At 44.0% G+C, this 20,951-nt stretch overlaps 1 protein-coding gene across 5 annotated transcripts in view; it reads left to right on the top strand.

Annotated features, from left to right (window-relative positions):
• The window catches only part of PACC1 (proton activated chloride channel 1), a 64,113-nt gene that overhangs the window by 5,273 nt on the left and 37,889 nt on the right, over nt 1–20,951 (top strand). For 3 of the 5 annotated variants that reach the window (XR_010345050.1, XM_012459610.2, XM_064383486.1), the window contains exons 3-4: nt 15,025–15,234; nt 16,697–16,848. Coding sequence is in view for 4 of the 5 variants with exons in the window: in XM_012459610.2 (XP_012315033.1) it covers nt 15,025–15,234; nt 16,697–16,848 (362 nt within the window). In the remaining variant the exon portion in view is untranslated. The remainder of the gene's footprint in view (nt 1–15,024; nt 15,235–16,696; nt 16,849–20,951) is intronic. The other 2 variants (XM_012459612.2, XM_064383485.1) reach the window with 2 other exon arrangements.

Below are 20,951 nucleotides of genomic sequence, written 5' to 3'. Positions count from 1 at the left end.
GGAGCATTTCTCAGGCCACTCCTTCCAGGCTCCGTTACGGTTACTCTCACCAGCTCTTAGGCATTCAGTGTTGGTTGCAGGCCCCTTTCTCTTACTCTCATAGGCAGCTCCCCTCAGGCCTGCTCCCCTGCTTCAGCCACACGTGCTCACATGTGTCCCCCATGTTTACATCTCTAGCCCAGAGGTTACCTACAAACTCCAAACTTACATATCCTGTATTTCCAGCTGCCCAGGTGATAGTTCTGCTTGGATTTCCCATAGGTTCCCTCAACTCCACCTGTCCAAAATTGACCTCATGATCTTCTCAGTCCCAGCTTGGTCCTCTTCCAGTATTTCCTGTTTCCAGGAGTGGAATTGCCACTTACTCAGCTGAACTTCAGAGTCACTCTCCCTTCCTTCCTTCCCCTCATCCATCCCCTTTTTCTTTCTCTTTCTTTCTTTCTTTGTGAGAGAAAGAAAGAAAGAGAAAGAAAAAGGGGGAGAGAGAACAGGATTCTTGCTCTATTGCCCGGGCTGGAATGCAATCTAAAAATAGGTATTAAAAACCTCTTTTATGCTGATAATTGTGCTTAGCAACGAAGACAGGAAGGAATAAGGGAAGAAAATAACAAACAAACAGCCAACCAATATTTCATTTAAGTCTGTGAAATGCTATGCAAATGCTGAAGAGTGATTTACTTCCAATTATGTAGTCACTTTCAAAATAGGTATAATATGATACTGAGAAAAATGTATGTTCTGTGGACCTGGGGTGGAGAATTCTATAAATATTCACTAAGTTTGCTTATTCCGGGTCTAAGTTTAAATCATAGATATCCCTATTAATTTTCTATGTCGTTGATCCTTCGAATATTAACAATGTGGTGTCAAAATCTTCCGCTATTATTGTGCGGGAGTCCAGGTCTCTTTATAAGTCATTGAGAACATGTATCTGGGTGCTCCTGTATTGGGTGCATATATATTTATAATCATTAACTCCTATTGTTGCATTGATCTTTTTACCATTATGTAATGTCCTTCTTTGTTTCTTTTAGTCTTTATTACTATTAAAGTCTATTTTGTATCCATCCCCTTTTTCTCTGGCCCTCAGCCATGCTGATCTTTTTAAATTTAGGCTTCATTCCCTTTAACCATAGGGCGTTTTTGTTGTTTATTTCTCTGCTTGGAATTCACTTTCCTTCTTCACATAGTTAATGCCTAATCATTCTTCAGCTTTCAGTTCTCTCATTTTTTTCTACAGAGCCTTCTCTAACCTTCTGGCCAGACTACCTCCCCCCTTCCAGCACTGTCTCGTAGTCCATGTGCCTCTCCTTTCCAGCTGTTGCTGTTGGAGTGGTGCATTTGTTTGTAGTGACTAGTATCTGTCTGTTCTACTACAGCAGTCCCCAACCTTTTTGACACCAGGGACTGGTTTGTGGAAGGAAATTTTTCCACAAATGGAGGTTGGGGGATGGTTTCAGTCTGAAACTGTTCCGCCTCAGATTATCAGGCATAGTTAGATTTTCATAAGGAGTGCACAGCCTAGATCCCTTGTATGCACAGTTCACAATAGGGTTTGCACTCCTGTGAGAATATAATACTACAGCTGATCTGACAGGAGGTGGAGCTCAGGCAGTAATGCTTGTTCACTGCTCACCTCCTACTGTGTGGCCCAGTTCCTAACAGGCCATGAACCCGTATTGGTCTGTGGCCTGAGTTTGGGGACCCCTGTTCTACTAGAATGAAGCTCCCTGAGGACAGAAGACCAGTCTGTTTTGCTCACCACCCTAGCCTTGACCATGTAATAAAGATTTATTGAGTGAATGAATGAAGTCCCAGCCTGACTTCAGCTTCTTGGGTGGGTCCCATCTATTTGTGGGAGAGGGAACAGGACAGGAACTAATGTGATTCTGCCTGCTCCTTAGAGAAGACTGCATGGAAGGGACTGGGCATGGTGCCTCATGCCTGTAATCCCAGCACTTTGGGAGGCCTAGGCGGGTGGATCACCTGAGATCAGGAGTTCGAGATCAGCCTGGCCAACATGGTAAAACCCCATATCTACTAAAAAATGCAAAAATTAGCCAGGTGTGGTGGCATGTGCCTGTAATCTCGGCTACTCGGGAGGCGGAAGCAGGAGAATCACTTGAACCCAGGAGGTGGAGTTCACAATAAGACGAGATCATGCCACTGCACTCTAGCCTGGGTGACAAGATTGAGACTCTGTCTCAAAAAAAAAAAAAAAAAGATTACATGGAAGGAAGGAGGCTGGAAGGGCAGCTAGCATTTCCTGACTGCTTCCCCTGTGCCAGGATCTGTCCTACCCCATTTGCCCCATTTAATTCTCACATCAACCCTGTGAGGTGGTTATCCCTCTTTTACAGATGAGGTCTCCAGGGTCAGGGAGGTTGAGTAAAGCACAGGGAGGTCATACAGCTGGAAAACACAGACTGAATTAAGCTCCACCCAACCCTAAACTTATTCTACTACACCAGTGGTTTTTAAACATTATTTTAAGTGGTGGTAATCCCAATACTTTGGGAAGCCAAGATGGGAGGATCTATTGAGGTCAGGACTAGCCTCAACAACAAAGCAAGATCCTGTCTCTACCAAACAGACAAAAACCAAAAATGCTCATGCAAAACAATATTTTAAGCATTTTTTATTAAAGCCCAATATGTAAAAGATAGTGGCATGGCTAACATTCCCTCTGACACCAGGCATTGCCTCTAAAGCCCTAAGGCTCCAGGGAGAACAATTTGAAAGCCCTGTATATTAGTTTTGTACTGTTTCTATAATAAATTACAAACTTAGTGGCTTAAAAAAACACAAATTTATTATCTTACAGTTCTGGAGGTCAGGAGTCCAAAATGGGTCTCACTGGGTGAAAATTAAACTGTTGGCAGGCCTGAATTCCTTTCTAGGGGCTCAAGGAGAGAACTTGGTCTTTGCCTTTTCTAGCTTCTGGAGGCCTCTTGCATTCCTTGACTTGTGGCCTCTTCTTCCAGCTTCAAAAGCAGCAGTGGCTGGTCAAGTCTTTCTCACATCACATCACTCTGACGCGGACTCTCCTGCCCCCTTTTTCCATGTTTAAAGGGCCTTTGTGATCACATTGGGCCCACCCAGATAACCCAGGAAAATCTCTCTGCTTTAAAGTCAGTTGATTAACAGCCTTAGTCTCATCTGCTGCCTTAATTCCCCTTTTCCGTGCAACTTGACATGTTTATAGGCTGTAAGGATTAACACTTGGACATCTTTGGGAGCCTTTATTTTGCCTCCCACACCTTGCACTACCCTCTTGTCCCCAACCAGAGAGCATAGATGGAGGCGGGAGGAAGAAGAGGAAGGAGGCCAGACTTGAAGTGATGAGCCTTGCCTTTGTGTTTCCTTTCATAGAGAAGTGTCCAGGTAAATTAGGAGGTGGCCCTGATGACCTTGGACCTTAGCAGCCTCTCTTTTGCCTCAGATTCCTGGAGCTGCAAAGCCTGAGATCAATCAGAATAGGAAGCCAGGCCTCAGGCAGAGCAAATTTTGGGTAGTTCATCAACTGGCAAGAGCCTTCCCAGTTGCTTTGGGGGAACCAGATGAGCTGGGCTCACTTTCTAAACCACAGAAGATTCAGATCTCAGTCCATTTGGCTGTCCTAATAGTGAATTGGCTCAAATTTGATGGACTGACACAACTCTCAGAGCTCATTTCCTGCCTCTGAGTGTTTTTTTGTTTTTGTTTTTTTTGTTTTTTTGAGACTGAGTCTTGCTGTGTCACCCAGGCTACAGCGCAGTGGCACGATCTCAGCTTGCTGCACTCACCACCTCCTGAGTTCAAGCAATCCTCATGCCTCAGCCCCTCGAGTAGCTGAGATTACAGGCATTTGGAATCACTCTTGGCTAATTTTTGTATTTTTAGTAGAGGCCAGGCTGGTCTCGAACTCCTGACCTCAAGTGATCCGCCTGCCTCAGCCTCTCAAAATCCTAGGATTATAGATGTGAGCCACTGCACTCGGCCCCTTTGAGTCTTCTAATAGTAATCAAAATAATGGTAATGATGATAATGGTTGCCATTTTGAGGGTGCTTTCATGTACTAGGCCTGTGTAGGGCTCTTGTTTTTTTTAAGATGGGGCCTTGCTTTGTGGACCAGGCTACAGTGCAGTGGTGTGATCATGGCTCACCTCAGCCTCCCAAGGAGTTGGGACTGCAGGCCTGCACCACCATACCCGGCGAATTGTTAAATTTTTTTTAAGAGACAAGCTTATGCAGTGTTGCCCAGGCTGATCTCAAACTCCTGAGCTCAAGCCTGCCTTGACCTCCCGAAGTGCTGAGAGAACTTGGTCTCTTACAGGGGTGAGGTACTGCTCCCAGCCTGTAGGGCTTTTATTTTTTTTTTTTTTGAGAGACAGAGTTTTGCTCTTGTCACTCACTGCAACCTCTGCCTTCTGGGTTAAAGCGATTCTCCTGCCTCAGCCTCCCAAGTAGCTGGGATTACTGGTGCCTGCCACCACGCCCAGCTGATTTTTTGCATTTTTTTTAAGTAGAGATGGACACCATGTTGCTCAGACTGGTCTCGAACTCCTGACCTCAGACAATCCACCTGCCTTGGCCTCCCAAAGTGCTGGGATTATAGGCATGAGCCACTGCACCCGGCCTATAGGGCTTTTTGTATACACTTTATCCCATAATCTTCACAGCCACTCTGCGAGGCAAATGGTTGGTTATTCCTAGTTAATAGCTGAGGAACCCAAGGCACAGACATTAAGGAACATGCTCAGAGCTCATGAGTGGCAGGGCTCAAATTTGCTATCTCCCAGGGTGATCTGCTCTGTCACCTGCTATCTCCCAAGGTCATCTGCTCCAAAAGTATTCTGACTCTGGCTCAGTTGTTCCTAGATGAGAGCTTTCCTGCTTCAAATTCTCCCTTCCCTCTAGCAGATCACTTACGGACTGCTTCACCTGTTATGTGCCAAGTACTAACACCACAAAGAGGGTGAGTAAGAGCCTTCCTTGACTTCCCTGATGAGGTCCTTTTCTCCCTGTGATATGCTTTCCTTTGTAACACTTAGCACAGTTGATAGGTCACATTTATTGAGTGTAATTATTCAGTTAATTGTTATCCACTCCTTGGCATTGCCCTGCAAGTTCTGTGAGGCACACAGATTTTGTCTTCTCCTTTACCGTAACTCCAGTGCCTGGTATGGAGTGTATTATGGAAGTGTGACTCCATAGAAGTCAGAGTTCTGTGGAGTATCAGTACTGTAGGAACTCAGTACCTGTTTGTTCTCTGGGGAAGAGCAGTGGGATTTAAAGTAGGATATATCTCATCTGGGAGCAACTGAGCCACCTGGAATGAATGAATGAGGGTCAAATAAATGGTAGAATCAGGTGCTTCAAAATGAATAAAGGGGCCAGCCGCAGTGGCTCACACTTGAAGGGGCTCATGCTGTGTCTCATCTCAGCACTTTAGGAGGCCGAAGGGAGCAGATTACCTGAGGTCAGGAGTTCAAGACCTGGCTAACATTGGAGATTCAAGTTAAGCACCCAAACGTGTACGGTTGTATTCCAGTTTTATTCTCTGGAATACATAATTCCATACCATAAATGCAGTAAAAACTATTCATTTCCTGTCTATCAAGTGAATGAGAACCACTTTCTGTTCAAAGGGAGAAATGACACCAGACATGCTAATTGAATAAGCAGTTTCTTATTCCAGAGATGTAATCAAACTGAGGAAAACCCTTGGTTAATTAGTCATTATAATCAGTTCTCCCTGGAAACAACTGTATATAATAGGATAGACAAAAAATTCATACATTGGACCTTACCAAAATGAAAACATTGGCTGAGCATGGTGGCTTGCAGCTGTAATTCTAGCACTTTGGGAAGCCGAGGCAGGTGGATAATCTGAGGTCAGGATTTCAAGACCAGCCTGGCCAACATAGTGAAACCCCACCTCTACTAAAAACACAAAGTTAGCCAGGTGTGGTGGCTCATGCCTGTAATTCCAGCTACTCAGAAGACTGAGGCAGAAAAATTGCTTGAACCTGGGAGGTGGAGGTTGTAGTGCGCTGAGATCCTGCCATTGCACTCCAGTCTGGGTCACAGAGTGAGACTCCATCCCCCTCCCCCACAAAAAGAAAACCTTTTGTGTATCAAAGAACACTATCAAGAAAGTGAAAAGACAGCCCACAGAGTGGGAAAAAATATTTGCAAATTATACATCTGATAAGGGACTGGTATTTAGAATATATAAAGAACTCTTGCAATTCAACAATAAAGACAAATAATTTAAAAATGGGCAAAGAGGCCGGGTGTGGTGGCTCAAGCCTGTAATCCCAGCACTTTGGGAGGCCGAGGCGGGTGGATCACGAGGTCAAGAGATCGAGACCATCCTGGTCAACACGGTGAAACCCTGTCTCTACTAATACAAAAAATTAGCTGGGCATGGTGGCACGTGCCTGTAATCCCAGCTACTCAGGAGGCTGAGGCAGGAGAATTGCCTGAACCCAGGAGGCGGAGGTTGCAGTGAGCCGAGATCGTGCCATTGCACTCCAGCCTGGGTAACAAGAGCGAAACTCCGTCTCAAAAAAAAAAAAAAATGGGCAAAGAATCTGAATAGACATTACTCCAAAGAAGATATACAAACCACTAGTAAGTACATGACATAATGGTCAACATCATTAGTCATCAGGGAAATGCAAATCTAAATCACGTTGAGATACCACTTCACATCCACTAGGATGGCTATAAATTTTAAAAAATGGATAATAAGTTTTGGCAAGGATGTAGAGGAATTGGAACCCCCATACGTTGTTGGTGGGAATGTGAAATGGTGTAGCTGCTGTGGAAAATTAGTCTGGCAGTTCCTCAAAAGGTTAACTCCAGAGTTACCCTATGATCCAGCAATTCCACTCCTAGGTATATATTCATGAGAAATGAATACTTATGTCCATATGAAAACTTACATCTCCAACAAACATGTACATGAGTGTTCATAGCAGCTTTATTTGTAATGGCCAAAAGGTGGAAATAAGCCAAATGACTGTCAGCTGATGAATGGATAGGTAAATTGGTACATTCACTCAATAGAATATTATTTGGAATAAAAGAATGAGAAACTGATGCATGCTATAACTTGGATGAATCTTTTTTTTTTTCACTGTAGCCTCCACCTCCCAGGTTCAAGCGATTCTTCTGCCTCAGCCTCTAGAGTAGCTGGGATTATAGGTGCCTGCCACCACGCCTGGCTAACTTTTGTATTTTTAGTGGAGACTGGGTTTTGCCATGTTGACCAGGCTGGTTTTGAACTCCTGACCTTAGGTGATCCACCTGCCTCAGCTTCCCAAGGTGTTGGGATTACAGGCGTGAGCCACTGTGCCCAGCTGAATCTCGAAAACATATTAAGTGAGAGATGTCAGACACAGCCACATATATGATGCCCTTTATGTGAAATGTCCAGAACAGGCAAATCCATAGGGACAGAAAGTAGATTAGTGGTTGCCAGGGAAGGGGAAGTAACTACTCTTGGGTATGGAGTTTCTTTTTGGGTAATAAAAATTTTCTGTAATTAGTGGTGGTGATTATACATCTTGTGAATATACTAAAAACTGCTGAATATATTTACTTTAAAAGGGTAAATTATATGGTATGTAAATTACATCTAAAAAAGAAGAAACAGAACTTACCACACTAAACAAACAAAAAAGGTAGGCAAAGAATTCAGAATGCCTCTTAGCCCAATGCTTCCTGCAAGGTGGAGTTTCACAGGATTACGGCAGACAGCTAAGCCCTTTCCTCTGAGTAGAGGTTCCATGGTATTCTCAGAAACTGAATTGCCCATCACAGATCCCCTTAGTGGATAGACTAGCATTCTGGGGCAAGTTTGGGGTTTTGAAGGAATTCTGTCATGGGTTTTACAAAGCATATAAACTACCTTTCCCAGCAAAATCTTGTGCATTATTTTTGTCTTCCTACTACCCCGAGTTTGCATTCATTTAAAGGATGTATACTTTTAAAGCACATTCATCCAGTTTGCCACAAAAAGCCAGCATTCCGTTTTCTCACTACAGAGTGCGTGGGACATTTTATCAAATATCCAGCACCTTTTTTTTTTTTTATGATAAAGTGTCTAGTTTCAGAATTGGAGTGTTACTTATAGCAAGTGTGGAGGATAAGTAAATAGTTTTACAGTTTTTATTTAGATCACACGCCTATTTGTGGATCTAGGAAAGGCCTGTAAAGAAGCTAAACTTGGCTTCTGTGAGTAAAACAGAAGATAAGACTTTTGGTCAATGGTCCCACAAGAGTAATTGTTTCTAAGTACCTCTACCAGATGAATTACAGTGCTAGAATGAGCACGTGACCTTTTTGTTTTATGCCTATTTTTAGAATTTTCAAAAACATGTAGGGAGAACTTTCTTTCCCTAACCAAGGCTATCATGAAGGCAAAACATTTCAAATCATGTTTAACTGGCTTAATGCAGAGTGAACACACCTGTCTACAAATGCCAATTATTGTTCATCTTTATTATATTCTTCAGCCTGGATGTAGTACAGTTTGTCTTAAAATTTTGCCGGGCCAGGTGCAGTGGCTCATGCCTATAATCCCACCACTTTGGGAGGCCAAGGCAGGCAGATCACCTGAAGTCAGGAGTTCAAGACCAGCCTGGCTAACATGGTGAAACCTTATTTCTACTAAAAATACAAAAAATTATCTGGGCATGGTGGCGTGTGCCTGTGATCCCAGCTACTCAGCGAAGCTGAGGCAGGAGAATTGCTTGAACCCGGGAGGTGAAGGTTGCAGTGAGCAAGATTGCATCCTTGCACTCTAGCTTGGGCAACAAGAGTGAAACTCCGTCTCAAAAAAAAAAAAAGAAGAAGTTTTCCAGGTCAGGTGCTCATGCCTGTAATCTCAGCATTTTAGGAGCCGAGGCAGGTGGATCACTTGAGTCCAGGAGTTCGAGACTAGCCTGGGTGACATGGTGAAAACCCATCTCTACAAAAAATACAAAAATTAGCTGGGCATTGTGGCACATGCCTGTAGTCCCAGCCGCTCGGGAGGCTGAGTTGGGAGGATTGATTGAGCCTGGGAGGTGGAGGTTGCAGTGAGCAAAAATCATGCCACTACACTCTAGCCTGAGTGACAGAGCGAGACCCCACTTGAACCCAGAAGTTCAAGGCTGCAGTGAGCTATGATCACACCAGTGCCCTCCAGCCTGAGTGACAGAGTGACACCCTGTCTCTTAAAAAAAAAAAAAGTATTTCAGACTTCTCTACTTGTTATGAAGTTCTGTTCTTTCAATTAGATCTTCTTTTATTAATGACTGATTCTAAATATTAATCCTTACAGTTGTATAGGGAAAGAGCATTGGGCTAGGAGTCAGGACTCTAAGACTCTCATCTGATTGTGCCAGTTACTGGCTGTGGGATATGGATTGTTGTACAAAGAATGGAGTTGGGCCAGATGGCCTTTTAGGTCCCTATCAACTCTTAAAAATTAGATTCAGATGTTATGCACCAAATCAGTCACTTCAGACTTCCTTCAGTTTTATCTTATAATCTTTTCAAACCCCATTAGAATGTAGTAAGCTGGTACTCATTGCTGCTGCAGTTAATGAGCAGCTCATATATACCCATGGTCCCATTTGGACCATGGGAGTTGGTTGTACTTTCCAAGCTAAATAGCTGTGGGTAGGTTCCTGTACATAGATCCTGTGGTCCTGCAGCCCAGCTACAGCTGACTGCTCAGGGATCAGCACTCAAGAAAGGGAAGCCATCCATAGACTGGGCATAAAGGAGGTCAGTGTCTTGTGAGGTATCCAGTGGAACACCCTATATAGGATACTCCCTGGGGGAGAATTTGAATGCAAGACTCATGGAGAAGGACTTAGTAAAGTGCAGCAGGGTCATGAGAGAAACATGGAAAGAAGGATAGCAAAGCTATGAAGGAGCAGAAATTGACACAGTGTCTAATAACAGTAGGTAGAGGAGAAAGTGGAATCAGGCACAAAAGAAGTTGAGATGAGAAAGAATTGCTTTAATTTCTTTTGGACAACTAGAGCTGCTTTGGACCTTGGTAGCTTAGCTCTCAGCTACCCATTGGGTTTCCCTGGTTCTCACTTCTTGTACCTATAGAATAAACCTCCACTGCCCACAGTAACCTGTTCCTTACAACTTAAAGGGGCCTCACTGACAGTTCTGGAAATTTGCACTCCTGTGTAAAGTAAAAACTTTCTAAAGTATTTTGCCAATAAAACAGCAAGGAACATTACTTGGTTTATAGCTGTACATGGTTTATAGCTGTACATGGTTTATAGCTGTACAAGGAACATTACTTTGTTTATAGCTGTACATGCTTGATTGCACTAGTATTCTCTGACAGATTGAGTTAGCGTGGCAAGACTTAGTTCATCTATTATTTGGGTTATTCATTCATTTGACAGACATGGAAACATTACCTACTATATGAAAGACAGTATATTCTGCCCTCCCTCCATTTTATTTTCAGCATATATTTTTTCAGTTTTATTTTTCAAAAGAGATTATAGTTCTGTGATCTTTATTTTTTCTATTTTCATAATAGAGCACTTCATTTTTTGAAGGGTAGAGGATGCTTTCTGTTTCTTTGGTACCAGTAATTGTTAACCATTGAGCAGGCACTATGTAATGCATTTTGCAACATTCTCTCATTTACTTCTCTCAAAAATCCTGTAAAATGAGATTATTTCAATTTTACATGAAAAATGTAAGGCTTTAGGTACATTGAGTAACTTGTCTAGGACCATGGAGTAGTTAGTAGCAAAGCTGCAGCTGAAGCTCACAACTCTGACTCTAAAGTTCATGCTAAGTCTTAACCACTGTGCAGTACTCTTTCAGTTCAGAAAATAAATGAATAATGAAAACCAAATTATTTCTTTCTTAAGAGTCTCTTTGTAGTTTAGGTGCAGAACTAACATGACCACCTCTACAGAGTCTTTGCTGATAACTGCCACTCTCCCTGTGCTTCCCATTTTTCCTCCAGTTGAAGGAAACCTTATGTTTTATATCCTCACATCTTTCCAAATTCTGTAGTAATCCAAATTTTGGATTACAGTCCATCAGTCCTCCTTTCTTGATATCTCCCTGAAGCACCTAGTACAAAATCTTGCATGTAGAGGTGGTGCTTGACCTTGTGGAAGTAAAGAATGAATTATTTTCTTGTCTTTACCAACCCAGGAGACTGATAGTTTTGTGCTGATTCTGCTTTTGTGCTTTTAAATGAAGTAAAATGAAATAATGATGAGCAGATTTTCTTTTGTGTCTTTGTATTTAAAATCCATTTCCTATCAAAGCATATGGTTGGGTTTGGTTTTTAAACCAGGCTGACGGTCTCTGCTTTTTAATTGAACTGTTTAGTCCATTTACATTTGATGTAATTATTAATATGGCTGGATTTGGCTCTACCACTTTGCTGTTTTTGTCTTTCTGAGGTTTTTTGTTTGTTTGTTTCCCTGTTTTTCTTTTTTGCAAGTTGTAAACTTTACTGTGGAGTAATTTCTGCTATAGGTAGTCGTAATTTTTTTAAGTAGTTTTTTGTTTCACTCAGTTAATGTTTTCAATGCTCTTTACATCTGAGAGTTACCATCTAGTGTCAATTCCTTTTACCTTTCAGAATTTTTGTTAGCATGCATTGTAATGCAGGTCTGCTAGTGATGAATTCTCTCAGCCATTGTGTTTGAAAGTATTTTATCTTCATTTTTGAAGTTTTGCTGGATAGAGAATTACTACTGGTAGACAAAATTTTTTTTCTTTCAGCATTTGAAGATGCTCCATTGTCTTTTGGTCTCCATTGTTTCTGTTCAGAAATTAGTTGTCATTAGTATCAGTGCTCTATATGTGATATATATATATATATATATGTACATGTACACACATATATACATACATTCTTTTTTTAATTTTTCCTCACCCCCTTCAAGATTTTTCTCTTTCCTTTAATTAACAGTTTGACTATGACTTGCCTCAGGATGGTCTTTTTTTACTTATCCTGGTTGGCATTTATTGAGCTTCTTGGATCTGTAAGTTAATGTCTTTCTCCAGTTTTGAGCCATTGTTTTTTTCAGATACTTTTTGTGAGGCATTTTCTGTCTCCAGTTACATGTCATTACACTGCTAGATACTGTAACAATTATCTTGGCTCCATTAGGGGTTTTTTTTCCTTTAATATTTTCTTCAGATTGGATAGTTGCTGTTTATTTAACTTAAAGCCCACCGGCTCTTTTCTGCCACCTTTTGCTATCAAGCCTATAGAGTGAACTTTTTATTTCATTTATTTCTTGTCAGATCTAGAATTTCCATCTATTTTTTTAAATTTAATGAAACGTTGTTATAGTGGTTAGATACACATAATGTAAAACTCATCATCTTAACCATTAAGTATATAGTTCAGTGATATTAAGTACATTGACATTGCTGTGCAACCATTCATCTCCAAAACGGTTTTTCATCCTGCAAAACTGAAATTCTATGTATTTGGCTCTTGTTATTAGTTTCTGTTTCTCTATTGATCTTGTCTTTATTCCTTATCCAGGTGTTTTCCTTTAAGTGCTGTAAAGTACCTCTCTGCTAAATTGCAACACTGGGTCATCTTGGTGTTGGTTTTAGATTGCTTTTTTCTTGAGTACAGGTCACATTTTCTTGTTTCTTAGCATGTCTCGTGATTTTTGATGGAACACTGGACATTATGAATGATGTAGAGATTCTGGATTCTGTTGTGATCTTCAGAAGAATTTTCTTTTTGGCATGTAGTTAATACGGCAAGATTTAAGCTCTGAACTATCTCCACTGCATTAGCGGTAGTTAAAATCTCCATGCAGTTCTTTCAGTTTCCAATTGTTACTTTTTTACTGGCCCCTGTGAGTTCTCCAGCCTGAACATATATTTAGTTGCAGACTTGGGAGGTTCACCACTATGTGGCTCCCTCCCTTTCACGGTTTCTTCTTAACTTTCTGGCTACCCTTCCAGTCCTGAACTTTGTCCTGTCACTCTGAACCATGCCTTACAGGGATTGGCATGTATTCTTAGACAAAAAGCTACAGATTTATAAATCTCACCAAGTACAGTTCTTCTCTTTCAAGGGTAGACTCTCTTTCAATTTCTCCCTGCTTTTGATCATTTCTCCAGTGCCTTCAAATAATTTAAAATATGTTGTCCAAAGTTTATAATTGTTTTCTGAGGAAGGGTGGTGTGACCATGCTACTTTGTCACTGTTGGAAGCCAGATGCCTTTTGGGGCTTACGTTCAGATGCTTCCCTTGTTCTCAGCCTTTTGCTCAGCTGGGCTGTGGAGGACGTAGGGCTTCTTCTCAGGGAGCCCCATCTTCAGCTGAGGAGCAGAGAGGGCACAGGGAGCCCTGTGGGAGTATCTTAGTCAGCTTGGACTGCTGTTAACAAAATGCCACAGGCTGAGTGGCATAAACAACAGACATTTATTTCTCACAGTTCTGGAAGGGAGAAGTCTAATATCAAGGTGCCAGCAGCATTGGTTTCTGGTGAGGCCTCTCTCCTTGGCTTGCAGACAGCTGCCTTCTCATTGTGTCTTTTCTTTTTTCCTGTATGCATGTGCTGCTAGTGTCTCTTCCTCCTTTTATAAGGATTCTGGTCCTGTTGGATCAGGGCCCCATCCTATGGCCACATTTAACCTCAATTATATCCTTAAAGGCCCTGTCTCTAAATATAGTCACATTGAATGTTAGGGCTTCAACATGAATTTGGGCATAGGGGATACAGTTCCATGCATAACAGAGATTAATCTAGCTTCTAGCCTCATGATTTTATGAGGGAGGTAGGGGAGACAGAGTTGTGTTGTACCAATGGCATCAGGACGTGTTTAATCAGTCACTATGTAAATGCAGAATGTTCCAGGCACAGCATGAAGGGCTAAAGATTCAGTTATGGATAAGACTGGCCCCATCCCTGCCCTCAGGGAACTCACAGCCTAGGGGAATAAAAGATGTATAGACATGACATTGCAGAGTGATGAAGTAGGGGACATATAGGGCTCTCTGGGAACACTGAAGAAGGGGTCCCTAAATAAAGGTTAGGAGTTAGGAGAGGCATCCTCAAGGAAATGCCTTTTTTTTTTGGAGACAGTTTGACTCTTGTTGCCCAGGTTGGGGTGTAATGGCGTGATCTCGGCTCACCGCAACCTCCACCTCCTGGATTCAAGCGATTCTCCTGCCTCAGTCTCCTGAGCAGCTGGGATCACAGGCATGCACCACCACGCCTGGCTAATTTTGTAATTTTAGTAGAGACGTGGTTTCTCCATGTTGGTCAGTCTGGTCTTGAATGCTTGACCTTGCTGATCTGCCCGCCTCGGCTTCTCAAAGTGCTGGGATTACAGGTGTGAGCCACTGTGCCCGGCCGAGAAAATGTCTTTCTAAATTAAAATGCTTCCATGGAAGGATGGTGTGACCAAGCTACTCTGTCACTGTTGGAAGCCAGATGCCAAGTAGATACCTTTTGGGGCTTAGGATGAGTGAGGCGTCAGCTGTGAAAGAAAAAAATCAAGCAGAGGGAATGGTAAATGTGAGAGGCTCCTGGCTTGAGAAGGGCATGCCAGAAGAACAGAAAGTCAATGAGTACAGCTAGAGCTGGGAGAATTGAGGAAGTGGAGTGGTGAGGGGTAAGGCCAGAGAGGTAGCTTGAGGTCAGGTCACTTGTTGGATTGTTACTTCCTATCCCTCTAGAGAGGCAACTCCTTTTTCTGTTCTTTTTTTTTTTTTTTTTTTCATTTTTTGTTTTGTTTTGCTTTTAAAATTTTTATTATTTTTTATCTTTTATCTTTTGAGAGTAAACTCCTTAAAGACAGTGAATAAGTCTCCTTCAGCTTGGTGTCCTCTGCCTGGCAGAGATGCTGTGTAGTAAATGTTTACATACCCTTTGCTATGACTTGTGGGGTAAGGTGGAAAGGTTGGGCATGCAGGTGAGGTGAGGTAGGCAAGGGTCTTGAAGTTGCTGGCCATCTCTGGCTGTACCTTGTCCCTGTGTCCTGAGTCACATGGTATTTTGTTGTTGTCAGGCCTGGACAGTGAGTCTGCCTCCAGCAGCATCCGCTTCAGCAAGGCCTGCCTGAAGAACGTCTTCTCGGTCCTTCTCATCTTCATCTACCTGCTGCTCATGGCTGTGGCTGTCTTCCTGGTCTACCAGACCATCACAGACTTCCGTGAGAAACTCAAGCACCCTGTCATGTCTGTGTCTTACAAGGAGGTGGATCGCTATGATGCCCCAGGTAGAGCCTGCCCCTGGACCAGGCTTCAGGGCCCCGGATCTGGGTGTCAGCTGGCAGATACTCCCTGAGCCGCCATTGTATTTGTGGCACTATGGGCAGGGCAAAGGAGCCCAAGCATAGTCTAGGTATAGAGTTCACTCCCAAACAGCTGCCACTGGGAGCTTATTATGTGCTGAGGAGAGAAATAGACAGAGCCTGGAGTAGCTACTGCAGGCTACTGGAGGGGTCAGGGAAAGCTTGGCAGAGAGGTAAGGTTTGAGCTGGGCTTTGAATAGCACATAGCTAGGCAGAGACTGTCTTTGGGATGAGGATCAGCAGAGCTAAAGGTGTGTAGAAGGCAGAGGGCTTCTCTGGAGAGAATGAGACTAACTTGTCTGGGGCCAGAGGACAGGGATAAGGAGAAGCAGGAGTCAAGGCTGGACTGTAGGGTGAGGAGATGGCAGGGGAGGTGAGGCCATTCAAGGTAGGCAGGAATCCTGCCTGAAGAGGGACTCCCAGGCCACACCATATATACCTTTCTTGCCCCACTGGGGTGTCTGGTCCCTGAGTCGGGGAGTCCGCTCTGCTACAGAGCAAGCCATCTGCTACAGGCTACAGGGCTGGCACTGGATGTTCTGGGGGCTGTAGAGTAAATGGGGAAGCATGAGCTGTGTGACGGGCCCTGGCCACCCAGTGTGTGCCATCTGCTCTGTCCACAGATGCCCCTGCATCACCCGTGGGAGGACCTGCTCACACGGCAGAGCCAGAGTCCAGGTGCCCTCTCTCTGGGGCTTCCTGCCAGCCTCCAACAGTCAGGTGTGCTGGTCATGGCTCCTCTACCTGTCCCTTCCTGTCTTGTGTTTGTCCCTCTTCTCTGTGTGTCTGCTTCAGTCTCTGTATCTGTGGGTTTTACTTTGTCTGGTCTCGTAGTCTCTGAAGTCTGTCTGTCTCTGATGCCATGTGCTGCTGTCTTAGCATTGCTCCCCTTGAGGTTGCACAGTTGCTGTCAGTAGAGGTGCCTGGGCTGAGAAGAGGGAGGACTCTTGGGATGTGACTTGCACACTGGGGGCTCCCAGTCTAAGAGACAAAATGAGTTCTGAGGAATTCCACAGCTTAGAGCCTCCCACCGATTCTGCAGGTAGGACTTGGCCCGGAGGGATGACACAGCAGGGCTCAGTCAAGGGACACTCCCTCGGAGGGTGTGGAGCAGGGCTCTGAGGTAGAGCAGGTTTTGATGTGGGCATCAGGGTGGCTGTATCCCAGGATGGCCAGGGGCTGACTGAGGAGGGGCTTGTGCCCTCTGCTAGAGTGGGGCTTCTGAGGCCAGGGGATGTGGCTGCCCACCCTCTGAAACCCTTTTCTTCTCCCTTCCCTGTAGTCATCCAGGGAATCCAGAACACTGGTTGTTGGTAGGTGTGAGATGATTTCAGGGATGTGGTCAGGACTGATTTCTGACACTCGCTTTTCCTGTTTATGCCCCCAGGTATTGCCCTGTACCCCGGTCAAGCCCAGTTGCTCAGCTGCAAGCACCATTACGAGGTCATTCCTCCTCTCACAAGCCCTGGCCAGCCGGGTGACATGAATTGCACCACCCAGAGGATCAACTACACGGACCCCTTCTCCAATCAGACTGTGGTAATTCCCATCTGCCTGAGCTGGGTCTGGGCAGCTGCTCCGTTAGCCCCGCACTCCAAGGGCCCAAGTTTCCTTCTTCCCAGGAGTCCTTCTTCCACTTACTCAATGTGGGGCCTTGGTCCCCAAGCAGACATGTGGCTGTGCCAGGTGGGCGCTTGGCTGTGATTGTCTCGCCTGCATTCAGGGAGGACAGTGGGGCCTCCAGCCTTTGCTGAGTAATGCTCAGGGATTTCTGACAGTGTGGTGAGACCCTGTCCCTGATGGAAGAATGACAGGGTGGGGCTGGTTGATGTAGCGAACTGGGTCCCATACCTGTCTGCTTGACAGAATTGCCAGGATACTTTTTGAAAATATGAATTCCCAGGTTCCATGTGAAGCCAACTGAATCAAAATTTCTGAGGTGGGGGCCTAGGAATCCATAGTTTGAAATAAATATGCCAGTGTAAAGGAGCACCGGTCTGGGGACAAGGACTCCTGGGCTCTGTCCTGGCCGTACTGTCAGGCACAGCACAGTACAGATGGGAACAATGACTGTGGGATGGAGTTCAGAGTGCCTGGAGGAGTGGCACTGCACAGGGTTTCGAAGGCAGGGTAGGAGTTTTGTGTTGATTTATATCTCATCTTTTTCATTTTGTATCCTTGCTTCAGAAAGGATTGAAAGGGGCTACAATGAAGTTTACCAGATCAAATGGCAAAGGAAAGGTTTTCTAGGCAGAGGAAGTCCCACCATGACCTAAAGAGAAGAGAGGACATATTGTACTTGTGCTCCTGGGCACAATTGCAGTTGGTGGGGAGATGTTTCATAGGGTCAGGAGCCCTGGAAGACTGATGGGAGATGAAGCTGTGGACAGAATAATGGCCAGATGAGAAGGCACGTGCATCATGCTGTAGAGCCACACTTGCTCCCTTGGGTAACAGGGAACTGTTAGTGTATTTTAAGATGAAATCACACTAATTTTTTTTGTTAATATGTGTACGCTAGGCTCCCTCCTAAAATCCTACTGAAATGATTCCTGCAAGGAATGGGATAGAACAGACTAGAACATCAGTAATAGCTTTGTACACGAAGAAAGGATATCACCAGTGGACCAGACATTTTGAGGAGCTGGTATAAAGTATAAAAAACAGCTTGGGCCAGATTGGTGGAATAAATAAATTAGAGAAAACCCCTAACCCAAAACAGATGCAGGAGAGACCTGCTGTAGAGGTACAGTCTTTCCTTCCAAACCCCCAGCTTGGAATCAGCACCTTCAGAGAGCAGGGTAGTCATTACTGGACTGCCTGTTGGCTGGGCCAGATGCACCCTATACCCTAACCAGATATGCAGAGCCACTGGGGATGGTTGCTTCTGGGTAAAAGACCCTGGAACCATTCTCTACAGAAGCTAAGGGAAGGTTCTCTGCTTAGGCATAGGAAACAGAGCAGACTTACAATTGAAAAGGAGAGAGAACTAAAGGAAAGGACTCTCCCCAGAGTGAAACACACTGGAGTAATCAGTGTGCTTCCACAGAGCATACTTAGCTTTCCCATGCAAGGGAGAGGCCTATTAGAGAAACTGAAATTTACTACTTTGGAAGAAACCAAAACCCCGGACCTATACTAGTCAAACTAATCCTTCATTCATAAATAAGAATGGAGAATTAATGGTCTCCAGACATTTGCATGAAACCAGTGACCTAAAAGGACCAAGATGAACAAATAGAATGGACTCTAGAATAGGGAAATGAAAGCTAATTAAAACAAAAAGGAAAACAACTTTTAAACAGTTCTACTGTGGAGTTATATGTATAATGGAAGCTCTCTGTATTCGCAACTCTCTTCTTCCCTCTGTAAAACACACTAATGAACACTCGAGGCTGCTTCTGTCCCACCAAGTGCCTACTCTCTGTATGCCCTCCTCTCCCCCAGTTGAAGGGTATATGCTTAGGAGGAGTCAGTGAGGGTCATTTCCAAACCTGTGTAGGCCAGTTGCACTTGTTACAATAGTTACATAATTCGACTACATTTTGTAAAACCCTTGAAATAAGGGCGCAGAAAGAGAGTTGTTTTTATGGAAATGAAGTTGAATGCAGCTACTGCCCTCAGCTCTGAGTAATGGTTCGTCTCCTCCATCACTTCCTTGAATTCAAGGAACAAGCTATAAACAAGCTTGTTCATAAACAAGCTATTCATAAACAAGCTATAAACTAACAGAAGTTATCTCCTCCCTATCCCTCAAGTTTCCTACCCAAACCAGCGTATAGCAGTGGAGGAAGAATAAGATGAGAGCAGTAGACCTCCGATTTGGAAAAGGAAGAAGAAGGGCTCGCAGCTCTGCCTGGCAGCAGTAGTGGAACCCTGCGGGTTGGGACTGGTGAGATGCCTTCTTGGCATGAAGTAAGCTCCTTGGTTTGAACCTGTTGCTACCCTCAGAAAGAGACTCCTGTGTTCTCTGGCCTTGTCTGCTGGAAGGTTCTGCCTTGGTAGTAGTGCTCTGTGGCGATATCTGAAGTGGACATTAGAAAATACGCCTTCCCTGGGGGCTGCACAGCTTGTGCCACTCACTTCCTGCTTGTGTGGTTTTGGAAGCGGCTTTAGGGCTAAACAATCGCAAACTTGGAGGGTAACTACCTTTGTTTGCAGTGAGATTTCAGAAATGTGTAGGCTTCTGGCTGTTTGTATCCAATCAAGTCCATATAAAAGTGACCCCAGTCGAGGGTCTTATCCTGTTATATTTGTAAAATCTTAAGAATTTTGCTAATTTTCTGGTGCTTTCTTTCATGCTCTCAATTTAATGGTAGTTAATTTTTACCAAATGCTCTGGTCCGGCACAAGAATGTGCACCACCTTTCCAGCCTGCAGGATCCTTATCTGTTTCCTTACTGCCCGCCATTTTCCCACCACCCAAATGTTTGGCTGATGCCTCATTTTTAGGTTTTTTGCAACCATAAAACACTTCAGTGTCAGCTAACAAATTGTTTATTAGTCAGAGTATAGGCTAAGCTATCAATAAAAACAAAACCCGCAAATACAGTGGCTGAGATGAGGGAGAAGGACTGAGAACAGTCCTGGCATGCAGGCTCTGTGACATAGTGGGCAGTGCTGCCTCAAAGGATGATCCAGCCATGACTTTTGTCTTGTCACTATGCTGTCTCCTGGGCATTGTTCTGGTCCACGTGGACTGTGTTTGTGTATGGGTGTGTGCGGTTGTGCACACACCCACACCTGGAAAGGTAAGACGTGGAGGGCAAGCAGTTCCCTTTTTTTTATTTATTTATTTTTTAATAATAGAAACAGGGTCTCGCTATGTTGCCCAGGCTGGAGTGCAGTGGCTCTTCACAGGCGCAGTCCCACTACTGATCAGCACAGGAGTTTTGACCTGCTCCGTTTCCAGCCTGGGCTGGTTCACCCCTCCTTAGGCAACCTGGTGGTCCCCTGCTCCCGGAAGGTCACCATATTGATGCCAAACTTAGTGCGGACACCTGATCAGCATAGTGCACGACGGCCCAGAACTCCTGGACTCAAGCTATCCTCCAGCCTCAGCCTTCCGAGTAGCTGGGACTACAGGCACATGCTACCACACCCAGCTAGCAGTTGCCTTTTCGAGAAATGGCATGGAGTTGAATGAGTCTCCTTTTCTTTCACACATTAGGAACTTCATTGCATGGCCACATTTGAGGCCAGAAATGAGGCTCCAGCAGGGCTAGTGGATTCTGCTGAAATCTGAGTTGGGAAAGCCGTTCTAGTACTAAAGGAATAAATGGATCGTGGAAACTGGGGACAGTGCTCTCTGCTGCACACTTAAAACAAAATGGCACAGAAATATTGAAAAATAAATAGATGGACAAAGCTGTCTTGGGAAAATACAACAAAAACCAGAAATGACAATATTAATAGTGTGGAATTCCATGTGCAAAGGTTGAAAGAAGGATGTTTAACATTGATAAGAGGTTCAACTCCATAATCCCCATTAAGATGACTGAACAGTTCCAAAACCTTATGTACAAAACAGCATGCCATTTATATATTTTAAGCAAAACCCATTAGAAGTAAAAAAATCATCATTTTAGAACACGATTTAAACACCCCTCTCAGAAATTCACAGATCAAATAGACGAAAACTA

Source organism: Aotus nancymaae, unplaced genomic scaffold (genome assembly GCF_030222135.1).
Source record: "Aotus nancymaae isolate 86718 unplaced genomic scaffold, 86718_ANA_hifiasm-v0.15.2.pri h1tg000032l_0, whole genome shotgun sequence".
Taxonomy (NCBI): Eukaryota; Metazoa; Chordata; class Mammalia; order Primates; family Aotidae; genus Aotus; species Aotus nancymaae.
The sequence above is the reverse complement of the archived record's forward strand: the minus strand, read 5'-3'. Positions and strand labels throughout refer to the sequence as shown.